We start from the raw sequence: 14841 nt of genomic DNA, 5'->3' as shown, positions 1-14841 counted from the left end.
TTTTAGGTTGATTAGTTGCATGAGTGTGGAGATTACGATTTTTCTGATGATGCAACATGTTGTTAATCACTTTAAGGCAGCAACGCCCTTAGTTGCGTGTTTTAAGCTGCATATGATGTAAGGGTGGATGAACTGCTGTAATATAAATGCTATATGACTTGTGTCGTGTTTTACTAAGATCAATTTTTTCCCCTTTAGCCAGGATCTTATAAAAGTAGTATAAGTAAATTGTTGTTGAAGAGCAATTTAGATTCCCCAGTATAACAATTTCACAAAGAGTTCTTTATTAAGTTTTTGTCGCCATTATTGCTGTAGTATAAGAACAGTTTAACCACATACAATATAATACTCTCCATTGTCTGTGGTTTAACATTTCTTGTTTCATTCCTTAATGGATAATTCCAGATGGATTTTATCACAAAGCTTTAATCCATCTCGTCTGTTAAAATAATAATTTTCACTCTCCAACATTTGTGGATACAGTGTGAACTGGGTTCCGAATCACCGGTTTCTCGCTAACGGAAGTCAACGGAGTAGGAAGCATTCGAGGAAGCATTTTAACGCCGTCGTCGTACAAAGTACATACACATAACACCATGTGAATTATCCCGGTATATGGAGTTAGGTAAGACTGTCTTTACTACCTATACACACGGAATAGTCTTCATAACCATGTTAATTATTTTAGCTTTATAATGCAAGGCTGTAGAAAATTAAAACAGCTACACAAGGAAAGTAGTGTTAGGCCAGAACAGTTGTCAAGTAGGCCTACTGTCCACCTACATAATTTCCGACCACCCAGACTGTACTCGTGGTAAGTACAAACTGGATGTTAATGATTTCAATAGCCGCTTCTGTAGGGATGTATTGTACTATAAGATGTGGTTCCAGGTTCCAGGCACGTCAACCAAAGTTTTTTGTGCATACTGTTGCGTTAGGGAGTATAAATTAAAATTTTGTATAGTATAATGGAGATATTTCCTCAGCACAAAGAAAGTACTCCTAGCCTGAAGCAAGTAACAGTTTTACCAAAAGGTTTGGTCAAATTAGTTTCGTGTCAGCTATATTATGTATTTTATTTTCGATGGATTATTGTTTAATCTTTCCACATTCGTGTAGAACTTTTCAAAACACAAGGCATGAAAAGGATTTTTCTAATAATTTTATATTCTGTTATTAAATTGAAGTTCATTTTTGGTGATATTGATTAGGTATTTGTTGGTGGCAAAAAATACCTAAAAATATCCTCTAATATACCTAAATATCCGGAAATATCCGCTTGTTGCGGATCAGGTATTTATTGAATAAATGGTACTTACGTATTATACGGAGGCCACTTATTTTACAGCGCGCTGCGGCGGTTAGGTTAGGTTGGGTTATCATAAGTTTTTATGACTCATCTCGTATAGTTCGATTCATAACGAAACTAGGAAATTTCTACAAACATATTTATGATAACCCAACTTAACCCAACCGCCGCAGCGCGCTGTAAAATAAGTGGCCTCCGTATAATACGTAAGTACCGAATAAATTATTAATGCAAACATGTTTAATAACACGTTTATTTTCACGATGTTAATTAGTCTGAAAGCTATGAGTAAATTTGTTTTCTGTTTGGAAATAAGCATAACTGTTTGAAACCATAGACGATTTCCCGAAAAATCATAATTACTCTATACATCAGGTGTTGTGAACCTTTTATCTGTCAATAATACTATCAACAAACTTATGGACAACTAAAGTAGAAAACCCAAAAAGATATACGTCTAATAACACTTGTAATAATCATTAAAAGTGATCATTATTACTAGGCCTATTACTAATAATTATTACAAGTGTTATTAGACGAATATTTTTTCACATAATTTAATAACACGTACGATGCTGATCAAGAAATTATTCAATTAAAGTAGAGTCGGAATCATTTCACTCGCAAACACGCTGCAGTAACAATGGTCCCGCGCGATTGAGCGCACGCCGCGCGCATGTCATTGGGCTATTAATTTATCAAGCTTTCTAACATGCTATAAAATGCCTATAACGTTGAAATGCATAAAATGCCAATCAATATCTGTGTAATTGATGCTAATAGCTACAGATAATCAACATTCTAATCGCATCGTTTAAAATTTCTTCTTGTATATACTGTATACCCCAAGATTTTAGACTTGTGAAGAACATAAGCATAACACATGTTTTACCTTTAAACATAACAATTTGTGAAGCCCCCTACCAAATGATGATTCCGTTCGTCTCGTCAAACCACGTTTTGAACATTTTAGTTTGATAGTTATTCATTTTTGTAGAGCTGAGTAAATAAATTTATCACTTTTCCCCAATAACAACGATTAACTATTGAGACACCAAATAATTATTTATTTTCAAAATGTTATGTCACAAATTGAAATGGAAGACTTGAAATATACATCTACTTCTTAGCATTTAAAACGAATCTCCACTTAAAAACGTAAACTCAGAGAGGGTTTCATTTCCTGAATAAAGGAATGCGTCACTTAAATAGACATTGGATTAAAGGACTAACCAAGCGGATTTAGTTCCCGCTTAAGTATTCTTTTTGTTGAAAAAATGTTGAACAAAAATACTAACAACGTTTTTCTTGTTAATTAAATAGTATTGATTTCAGGAAAGTAAGAATACAAATTTCTTACTTCTTTATGACATATTATTTTGAGAAAAGTGTGTTATTTTCAGTCAACATTTGTGGTGAGGATAATCTTGTATGAACTGTTCAATCAAAATTCGTAATAGTTCTATTTAGTTGTTAAATATGTTAGTGAATTGGTATATGTTTTAAACTGAAACACTTTCACCTATAAAGTGTCAAACCATATACCAAAGGTGCGGTAAGTAGGCCTACATATAAGTGGTATATGCAATTGTAGCAACTCTACTAAATACCAGTGTGTGTGAATCGGTCTCCAATCTCACTTCAAGTCTTTTCAAATCGACGCAACTGCTATTTTATGGTAAAATTATCGAATTTAAAATGCATATCGCTATATTTTAGGTCTATAATCGGATGGAAGAAATAGGTAGTCACTTGACATTTGTTAATAAGGTCAACAACTAAAAAATAACAAATAATTGTTAATTAGGTTGTTTTGGGGGCAGTTGGCCCCCATTAAAACTGCCAGAATTTGTCACTGTGCGTGTAAACTAGATGTTCTGAACTATTCCGTTTTAATTGACTACTCGATTCCCGTACGTAGGACGGGCTAACAGCTCGTATGTTTTAAACTGAAACACTTTCACTTATAAAGTGTCAAACCATATACCAGAAACGCCAGAAACCATATATGTAGGTACTTTACAACTTATCCAGAATCGCTTTAAAACGCCATAAATGAGTTTAATTTATAGTTTAGCAGTAATTTATTTTACGTAGGGTTTGATGATTTGTTTATTCAACTAGACAATTGCCAGACGATACGCTTGTTACAATTACATACACAAATTCGTTCCCAACATTAGTTAGAATATTTTATGTACTCTGTTGTCGTTGGAAACATTAAATTGAATTAGTTTTTTAGCCATGAAAATCTGTTTTGTAATTGTTGTGTGTTTGGACACTCCCAAGCTGTGCCATTGGCTTTGATTATGGCAAAGACTTCTTATCCTGTTTCGGATTCTAAAGTTTTGGTGTGAGTTTTTAATCCTTTAAGAAATGTGTGCGGTGATGCATTTCTCTGTTATTTTAGAAAATATTATACAAAGTAGGCTTTACTCATTTGTTTTTACACCAAAAGGCGAATAGTAGTTCAGAGAAAGATTGCTCAATTTGGCCATAGTAATTTTAAGGTCTTAAAATAAATATAATACTCACCCAAGCTTTACCGAATATTAAGGATAAGTCTAAAGAAATACTGAATGTTAAATCTATGCTTGTGTGAACTAAGAACGGGTTTAGTGGGCAACGCAACATTAATTTATGTTTTAAGTCCCAAATACTTGCTTGTAAATACACCTCAACATGAAAACACAATCCACTCGTACAAATTTTAAAATGTCAAATAATAACCCTGAAGGGAATTTGTGTTCTTTCCAAACAACAGGTAAGAGTGAGAGTGGTCGACAGTTTGAGAGGTGATATTATGCACCGTTTGAGGCAGCCGGTGGAACTTTCGTAAGCTACGCTTGGGTGGATACATTTCCCCATTCCTCTCCGCTGCTAGCTTTGAAGTCAAAGTGCAGATAATAGTGTAAAACATAATGTACTGGTCAGCAATGCTCTCTATGTTAGGTTTAATTAAGTTTAAATTGAAGTAGGTGGTAAAAAAAGTAACGTAATACCACTATTACCACTATTCGCCACAATAATAATGCACACTGTCAACACAAGTACAACTTTAAGGTTACGTGAAGAAATAATTTGAGGAATCAGCAAAAATAATAATAAACAGTTGCTAGGCAGCGGTGACAATAAAACGATTCTATTGCAATGCTATGGATACTGATTGTGTATTTAATATGCATTCATGTTTTAAGAAAGTAAGCGGGCAGCTGATTTTGCGGCCCTAGGAATGTAAAAACCTGCTCGGTCCCCAAATGACGATGACAGCTGGCATGGCCAGCAAAACGTAACTTTCAGCCACCAATTAACGTATGTAAACCAGCTAATATTGTGGTGAAAATAACATTTCTTTAATTTTTTTGTGAACAGTAATTCAGTTCTCAGTGGTAATTTGGATACAAAAAATAAGGTCATTGGTTTAGGTTTATTATCCAAACTACCAAGATGAGATGTGACACTAGTTTATTAAAAACTCGAATGATTAGCGATTAAGAATTATATTATAACCCTAACAAACATCCCCAAATTCAACTTATCGCTCTTATCTTTACTGTGTAATGTGAGTTTTTTTGCAATAAAAATATGTATTACAGTCGAGTTGTAATTTCCTGACGGTGTGACGTTTTCTACAGAAAAACTCCGCTGTGTAATACTCCGCAATGTAGAAATACAGTAACTGTCTGAGTCGAATTAGTAATAGGACAGGCTTTTTTGTTGCGTAAAAAGGGTGTTGAATGATGCAAAATATTTTATAAACAATTTAAATCGTTCGTGGTAAGTGTAAATGGCGAAACCTATATTAGACAGAGACGCCTGTCTATTTGACCCGTCTATAAAACAGTTAAATGAGGGACTCTAAAAAATATATAAAGGAAATTTATTTAATAATTACTTTTAATTATTATGTAAAACGTCAACTGAGCTTTAGACAATTTATCGTAATAAAACCTGTAAATGTTGTGTTTTAGTTGGAAAAACTGTATCATTAACGTATGATTGATATTCGTAAATACCAGGTTTAGGTTATTTTTTGTTATTTGTATTTTCTTTAAGTACTGTATTACTGTTAGTAACTATGCTGTTTACTAAGTGTTGTAAAACATTTTAATTTTGGCACAACAATCCATGCACTATGGTACTGTAATAAGTAATTTATGTGACCGACGAAAAATGTAATTAACTTACGAAAAAACTACTGTTCTGGTTATTATGTATGGTAATCAAGTTAGCACTTCAAAGTTGTGTTAAATATATTGGTATACGAAAACTCGCAGCTCAATAATAGAATTGCAATTAACGCAATTGGCTATATAGATATCGTTTCGTTACATAAATGTAATCCCGTTTACATCTGCCGAGCGTATTGAAAAATTACTTAAATTCAGTTACAGTATTTTTACATTAAGAGGTTGACGCAAATTAATTGAGATTAAGGTCCACCATTCCCTTGATACCTTACCACAGCCGCACAGCTGACAATGGGAAAGTCTAAAATTATGTTAAATAATAATTTACATTCTTACAACATGATTTAGTGTTAGGTAATAAAAAAAACAAAACTACTGAGAGTTCAATAAAACCAATACTAGGCCTATAATAATCTTTGAAAATGTTAATATTATTTATTTATCTAATTAAAAAAATTTATGTTGGTCATGAAAAAAGACTTATAATCCTCGACCTTATCACTCGAATAATGTGACGTTAAAAATATAACGGCATAAATTAAATAACATTGTAATATAACGCACATGTAAAATGACGATATTTTATATTTAAATTGCTGCATAATCACTTCACATTTATTGCTCTTGATTTCTTAAATAATACAAATTTAAATTGTTCTACGACAACCAATAGCTACTACTTGTCTTGACACTTTTTGATCTGTACAAATGTTAGAAGCTAAATTTTGACCCTTCAATGGAACAATAAAATATGAAAATCTTTATTTGTAACCAATATTACAAGTCCATAGACAAGAAAATGTAACAATACTTAGAAATAAACAAATTGCCACTGAAATAATAAGTAGCTTGGATAAAAAGAGAAAGAACTTCACGTTTTCGATATGATCAAAGAGGGAAGTTGAAAGGTCTTCAAATCAAGCTCGATGATTGGATCTGTTAGATTATTAAACGTGTTTTGCGGATTTCATACCGGGAAGTAGTTATTGCTCTAGCTAACAATATCGTATCAACAATAAGATTTTAGGATCACTAACTAGGTCTTAGGTCATTTTATCTTTTCTTTTTATGGTATTAACTAAAGGTTACTTGATTTGCTTATATTTACTTTTATTTTTCAGTATCAAAGTAAGAAACAAAATCCCAATTGATAGTGTAATTTATTACGCTTTGCATTCGCTATATAACTTTTCAGTGACCTCATCCAAAACTTAGATAATTAGGCCAAACTATAATTTATTTCTGAGGAAAGGGAGTTTATGTTGTTACTCAATCCAAATGAAGCTTTCAACGACTGGGAAACTATCCTTTTTTGTATATAGGTTGACTACAGTAAAAAGCGTTCTATGAACCAATGGCCTACAACTTAAATCCTGAAATAGCGAAATTTGTAATTACCTACCGGTACAATGACAAGCCGGTTAAAGCATGCCAAACTCTAATAAAATTCAAATATTCCTTTAAAATATGATTAATTTTTAACGTGAATATAAAATCTGACAAGGGTAAGCGTTTGCTTTCGCGGTGAAATCGTTTTCAAACCCCGCAGGAATTAAGGACGCAACTTTAGTTACGGTTTTGAGCGCGGTAAAAGTTGGGAGTAGAGGGAGTATCATAAAATGGGAAGAGTTCCTAGATGGGGTGAAAGGGGGGAAAAGAAGCAATCCAATAAGCCAGGGAATGAGTAGTTAAACTTAGATTAAGTAGAGCTCCTAATTGCCTAGTGTCAATTTGTCCTTTTCACGATACTGGGTTTGAGATCAATTAGAGCAAAGTTAATTGATCATTATAATTGTGACACTGTAATATGTTTATTTGTTTATTTAATTGACTTTAAGTATTTAAGTAGTCATCCCAGCTACATGGATCAGCTGTATTCGTTTTTAACCTCAACGAGTTTAAGCCCATATTAGTTCACTGTGCTAATATATTTTCTTAGTATTAGGTGCATTGATCATTTATATAGCATGACAGATGCTATAGTTTACTGAAACTTGTTCTTCCAGTTTGTATTGGTAAAAAAGCTAGTTTATACTACGTATATCAGTAATTTGACAGTTACTAGAAGTAGAAATACAACTAGGACAATAATTGACAAGCTTAATTATTTTTTATATGATTAATAATTTCTACTTGATTATTATCACTACTCCAATACAGTAGCAGTATTCCAGTTCTATAGAGGCCTGATAAGTATCCTACAGTATAAACAGTTATCAATTATAGCAGCACAAACTTCAGGGTTTAGAGCTGCAGAGAAAAAAATAGAATAATATCACTAGTGCATGTTTAAATCCAAAGTGGAGAAAAGGACTAAGTCATCAATGTCTGGCTTATCAACCCAAACCGCTACCACTAAGCCATCGTGTTTGGTAAATTGTAATTTTTTTAATACTTTATATTATAGATTCAAACTTATTTATAACTTGCAGAGTAGCCGAAGGAGTTTTCATTTTGAAGTAATCCAAGAAAAAAAGAGTTTGAAGTATCCCAAAATTAGGTGATATAAAATTTTAATTAATTAAAATAATCCCTATAAAGATATTTTAGGGATTAGGGGAGTAAATTATACTCTCAATTTATCCTAAATGTACAAGGAAATTGTAGCATTACGTGTTAATTATTCAATTACATCTTTTAGGATCAAATCCAAAATTAGTTTTACTACAAATCCGTCTCCATTTTATTATGAGTAGTGTGCTCAATTCTCTGACAGTTTATTTCTCCCGCTGGGATATTAGACAAGACATAGAGCGTAATAAATCTGTCCTATATAAGTGGGTTTAAGTGTCTAACAGCGCAGTTTTACACTTTATTTACGATGTAACGTATTATTATAAAAGTTAATCTCAGAGCTATATAAATTTATGCTTAAAACATTATTTTAATGTTGTGAAACTATTAACAACCGAGAAATGATTGTTTGCAAAAATTGAGATTTTTTGAATAAACACATTTATTAAATGGGTAATTGATTATGGTAGAAGATTTAAATTCTTTACTTTTTAATAAGATTCAAATTTCTAATTTTAATTCGTGTTTAATAAGAAAAAATATCTTAAAGCCTCTTGAAATAAATACTTTAACAAACAAATCAATTCGATGTATGTTAATTTATAGGCATGTCCTATATGTCATGCATCATGTTAAAAACAGGTTATGGGCATGATACAATGAACGAAAAAGTTAAGGTATGTAAGAGTATTTGTATGCGGAGCAATTTTATTTGGCAATAAACGAAGAATTTTCACTATTGCTATTAAAAATTACTATTAGAGATTACATGGTTAAGGAATTTGTAAAGGTTATATCACTTTTATTAGGTAAGCCTATAATATGCCAAGGGTGCAGCAGCTGGTTTAGAGTTAAAAAACGGGGCATCAATGTCCAGGAGATTCCGGTTCAAGTACCGTAGATCACAAACCACTTTCAGCTACGTACATTGAGTATACACCTACTCAGGTAGGTGTATACTCAATGCTACGTAATACCAACGACCGGTGAGTCTAAACTTAAACTATTTTAGTCCAGGATCTATTTGTTTAGAAAACAACATGATATTGTTTCCTCCACCTTCAAAACAACCGGCTTAGTCTAACAGGAGTCACACGCAAACATCGACGAATTAACCAGAGTTCAAACAAACGAATTTCATAACGATGGTGAAATTCTGATAGGATTACAGCCAATAAAAAATTAAAACATTCAAGTAACTTTCGCAAAAACCTATGCTAAAAATATTGTGGTCGAAGGTGAAAGAAACTTTTGCAAAAAATATCAGAGGCTGAGATTGTAAGTTACGTGATAACAAAGAAAGTTTTAAAACATTCATCCGTAGGGGTAAAGACCTGGCCAAGAGCGGGTATAGTGAGTAACCACGTCTCCATGACAACCGGTAAACAAACTCTCCATTCATGGGACTATGGTATTGACCATTGCGTGAGCATGTCGCCATTAAACGTATCTGTGGGAGTATTGTTGTGGTTTTCACGCACATTACGTTTGGCAAAGTTAAACATGAGGTTAAATTGTATTTTCTTCACTTTATTTTATTTCAACTGAGAAAAAGTTATGAAATAAATCAGTTATAAATATTGGCACTAAAGTAATTAACTGTCAAAGCAAATTAAACCGTCAAATACTTATACAAAACGTCAATTAACCAATTTTACCATTAAAGCTGTATAGTTTCATGGAAGCTTTTGTAAATGTATTTGGCCAGGGTTCAAAGCTACAACACACGTTTATTACCACAGTAAATAGGACAATACAATGGTCCAGAAATGAACTAGTCCAAACGGTTTAGTATTGTGCTATTGCTGGAACTTATGCTTTGCCAACTAATGGTTTACATTGCCAAAAGTCTACACTTGAATTGTCATATTGTCAATATGCATACAAATGGTAAAAGAGTAAACAAATTGACTTGACACAATTTATTTACGCAACGTCAAATTTTAATATAGCGCCTCTCTTAAAAATACATACAGTAATTATTAAGAAATCGCGAGGTCAAAAGAACAAGAGCCTAAATTGTTTAAATCTAAAAAAAAGATTTTAAAGTTTTGTACAACCAAATACGTAATTCATCTAACAACATAACTATGCGATGATGTAAACTGTTCTACCATGTTTTCGAAAGTGAACAATTAGGTTCTATAGAAAACTGTTGACGTTTAATATTATAACCATCCCTACTTCTCTGAATCTAGAGTAAGACAGTTTCCCTGCTAACTTTTCTACTACTTCTCTGTACTATTACACGGAATCCTGTTAGCTCAAATCTAGTCACTATATCTTCAAGGGATAGATTGACTTTAGAGGTTGGAATAAAAATTTAATCTCACAATGTCTTATTTTGACGAACCCTAGCCTCGCATAATGTAGTTTTACTTATAGAGTGAAAACAAATTATTGTATTGTTTGTTATTGATTTAAATTGAGTTGAAGCGGTAAAAAAATCTCTTCCAGTTAATAATGCAGTTGTCAAGAATGAACTTTGTGATATGCCATGGAAAGGCAAAGTCTTATTAGAGTATGCTTCAATGTCACTGGAACAAATGTTTCTAGCTAATCTAAATAAATACAGAACTGCTTGAATCGTAGATGATTTCATCCCCACCGTGTAATAAAGATGAATCTTAAACGATAAAAACTGCCTTCGTAAACCTAGTAAGCTACTGTGGGAATAAAAAATAAAAACTTACTTTTTCGGACTTTCCGGCGGAGGCGGCGGGTCCGACACGGGGATGGACACTACCCCAGCGGACGACGGCGGGGGTGGCGGTAGATCCTCCATAGTAGCGGTGTCTTCTGGGGACTTGTCAAACTCCGCGATGGGGGCCATCTCACCAGAGGTCGGTCTGGAGTCCATCCTGAGGTGTAGTCCTGGACACGAGTTGACACAACGGAGGCGCGCGGATGACTGACGACTAGCGCTGTCTACGCGGCGAACTGGGCCATTGTTGATCAGCTGTTATCTGAAACACATTGTTGTGCTCAGCCTGCTAAATAGTGCGAGTGAAAGTAACCTGCGGATAGATGATTTGGAAAGGGATAGTGATGGATGATTGGTTATTGTATTTTTATTGAAATACATTGTTAAGGAACGTTAAAACCTGTTTATTAATATCTATATACTATTAATTCTGTAAGCGATTTTTCAAAATCTAAACTTTGACGGAAACGAGTTTGTCAGCTCGCAGGATGACGGAATGGGGCTCAAATTAAAGGTATTGGTCCCAGGGAGTCGGAAAAAATAGCAAATTTTGTCCAAATATACCAGATAATTAGAAATAACGAAAAATATCTTCGATTTAAAATGTATTGGATTTGAAAAACGTCTGCTTTGTTTACATTAAACATGTGAGTACAAATGTACTATCTGCGTGGAAGATCATTTGATTCTTAGGTTGTATATAATCATAATATAACAATAATTAGTTTTTTATTTGAGCTTTTTAGGGACTTATGTCCCTACATGCCACTGGTTGATAAAAGATTGAGTGGGCCTAAATTTAATAAATATTACTACAGCTGGAATTAAACAATGCAAATAACAGCATAAATAGTGACTACAGTAAAATATATGACTAGCATAGAGAAACTATAGTTTAGCATTACTATTAATTAAAATGAGGTGTATTTTAAACTAAAAATGAATAAGTAATGGGTGTAAAATAGTTCAAGAGATCTGTGTAGCATTGCTACTGGCTAAGGTCACCTGTTTCTTTGGCCAGGAAACCTATTTTCATTATTTAGCATGGCTATGAATGTTATTATTACTTGCGTAACTTAATTTTTGCTATAACCGTTTGGCTATGCCTTACTAACTGAACTGCCGAATCCCCAACTGCCAAATAGAAGAAACACAACATATACGAAATAAGAGATTCTATGCGATAATTGTTTAGTATTTGTTTAGAATAAGTTTGTTTACACAGTTAATGATAAATGATGGCAAGTAAAAGTCAAAACTCCAAGATCTATACCATTTCACCAAACTTACTGCATTCACATAATAAAAACACATTAGATATACATATTACCCTGGGGAAGAGAATAAATCTCGGTTTATAATTAGTGACAGTAGTTAATTGTGAATTATTTTAATGACATTCTTTCAAGTTTCCCTAATTAAAGAGCATGTTATTTTATGAGAGGCTGGCTATAGTTGAGGTGTACTAGAACAGCAAGCTCTGCCCGAGATGTCAATATTGAAACTTTGAAAGTTTAATAAGAGGGAACCGAGTCCACCCCCCCCCCCCAATGGTCTCTCTCCCACAACCTTCATCTTGGTGTTCTAAGGATGTTTAATACGCTACAAATTATATAGCTAACAATAACGACAAGAGTTAAGGTTTTTTATGTAACTAGGCTATAATTTTTATATACAAAATAATATCAAGTCTGGGAATGAGTATAATTGACCTTTTATGTAAACTTGATTGCCACACTCTCAGTTAGCATATACAAATATACAATTTTCTATGATATTTCACCAATAATTATTTTATTAGATTATATATCGAACCCTAAAGATTAAAATGATTAACCTTACTAACATTTTTAACAAATTATCATTTTAAGTAAATTAAACTATAAGAGACATTTAGAATAATTGTACAACCAACCCATAACATGGTAATGGGTTGAAATCATATGACACTGGGCGTAAATTTATATTTTATTATTAGGCATTCGATTAGGGTTAAACCAAGCAGCTTTAGTTTTCCACAAATTTTATAAGCCACTGTGTTGTTAGTAACCATAATTGTTTTACCATGTTCTTCTTCTACACGACTATTTTCATCGATACACATGATATGAAGAAAAATATTATGTAAACAGTATAAAACTATAAATTAATAATCATAGACCAAGTCGAGGTGATTTATCAAGGGATTACCTCCCGTTATTTTTCATTAACATACTCTGACCCTCAAAGTAACTTTCATAGAAAAAAAATAAAGTTTTACGCACTAGTTTACAAAAGATTTTTTTTTAGAATTCTCGTATACTTAAAAAGAAACTTAACTCATATGTTAATCCCAAATAATGAAACAAAGGTCCAATTGGTATGTGTGAGGTTAGACTGAGGTCTCGGTGGATTACATGTTAATCTGTTGAAAGCTTCTTTAGCCTGACCGTCAGAAACATTTATATTGGATGTTAAATAAAATGAAAAGGGATTAAAAGTTAAAACATACCATGATTACTTTTGCATTAGTAAACGGCGATTAGGATAGAACTTAATTGTACAACCAAATTATTTAGTACAATTGGCACAGTAATATTTATTGTGAAAGTCGCATGTCTTGTGCATTATGAAATAACAGATGTCTAGCACACTGAAAACACAGAAAACATGCACTGGTAATATTTGGTGTATGCAGATAATTATTGGTCAGGTTGCTTCTGTTTCAGAGAAAAAATGAATAAACTGATCAAATGTAATCAGCAATACTCAAGAGCTAATATAATGAAGTGGAGTATTCGCCAAATTGATTTTTATTTTACTCATAATTAGTAACAAAAATCACTTAGCTTAAGTAACAGGTTGTAGTGAATGCAAGTCTCAATAATACATTTGATAGAATATTTAAATACAAATCTCCCTATAAATTAGATAATTTCATACTTATCGATTTCAACGATATTTACGATTTGTCTGTAATTGCTTGGGTTTTATTCAACAACAAATTATAAAACTCATATTATATTTATGATATTTAATTATATTGTTAGTTTAACATTATTAAATGTTTTTATACGTTAGTTACACGTTAAATGACCGCATATGCTACGATTGTCACAAGTATGTCATAGGTTATTGAAAATGCTGATCGTTTTTTGGGCTTATAATTTTGGTAATGCGATGGAGCCGAATAAATTTATTCGCCCAGCACAAAATGTTTATAAAATAGATTAAGGATAAGAACAGCAGTTGAAGTATTATGTAAAACTGATGTAAGAGCATACATTTGTCCATACACACATCTACAAACACTTCATTGTACATTAAACAGCAGAACATTAATCGTAGGTCAGGTTGTGGACATTTACTTTATTATACTTTGTTTTACTTTTATATATTTTTTGAGAATTATTGAGTGGATTTTAAACTTCCCCGTTAAAAATTTGTATTACAAGTTCAAGAAAAGAATGACAGAAATTGATCCATAATCCATAAAACAACTTGCATTCACAGGGAAAATCTACATCCAATCAAGACTGATTTGTCTAAGCTCTTCTTAAAACCAAAGGAAAACTCTTTTGTCTTTGAACACCGATATAATCCTTTCAACTCTGTCGTTAAAACACCTTTCACAAATTTGGATTTGGTAAAGAAAAGGATACGACACAAATAGAATTATAAGATAATTAATATAGCACGCCGGTTTTGTTGTTCAATTATAAATCTCCTCATTAGGTATTTAAGTTTATGATAAGCCAAAGTCATATTAAATTAAATGTTACTGTTAAAAAGTAGTGTGGAATTAATTTTGACAATAGTGAGGCTTTCTCTTTAGTTTTAATTTAATAATATGCCTATATATTAAAGTATACAAGTTAATCTGGTAAATTTAGTTCTACCGGTATATTAGTTAATTTATCTGAAGCATCACTCTATGGCTGGAGCCGCATCATTGTGCTCATTTTCCATCCCGGTATCTAGTATATTTTAAAATATGTTTTATTTAGTAAATTTATTTAGTGAAGAAAGTGTACATTCTTTTTAAAATATGCTAGAGGTATTATCATTTAAATTTTTTATTAGCGCAAGTTTATGATCTTCAAACTTTTGCTATCCTTGAGCAAAGCTTAAGAGAATAGTTGCAA

The 14841-nt window shown here is 32.4% G+C and overlaps 1 protein-coding gene across 1 annotated transcript in view; it reads right to left on the bottom strand.

The window, feature by feature from the left end:
* The window catches only part of LOC129003848 (plasma membrane ascorbate-dependent reductase CYBRD1), a 51299-nt gene extending 40328 nt beyond the window's left edge, over positions 1-10971 (bottom strand). Inside the window, exon 1 of the mRNA XM_054432173.1 lies at positions 10707-10971. Within this exon, the coding sequence (XP_054288148.1) occupies positions 10707-10873 (167 nt within the window). The 5' untranslated portion in view covers positions 10874-10971. The remainder of the gene's footprint in view (positions 1-10706) is intronic.
* Between the last annotated feature and the right edge of the window lie 3870 nt (positions 10972-14841).

The sequence above is a fragment of the Macrosteles quadrilineatus genome, unplaced genomic scaffold (assembly GCF_028750875.1).
Source record: "Macrosteles quadrilineatus isolate MER2022 unplaced genomic scaffold, UCM_ALF_1.0 Scaffold_9__3_contigs__length_116548681, whole genome shotgun sequence".
In the NCBI taxonomy this organism is placed as follows: Eukaryota; Metazoa; Arthropoda; class Insecta; order Hemiptera; family Cicadellidae; genus Macrosteles; species Macrosteles quadrilineatus.
The sequence above is the reverse complement of the archived record's forward strand: the minus strand, read 5'-3'. Positions and strand labels throughout refer to the sequence as shown.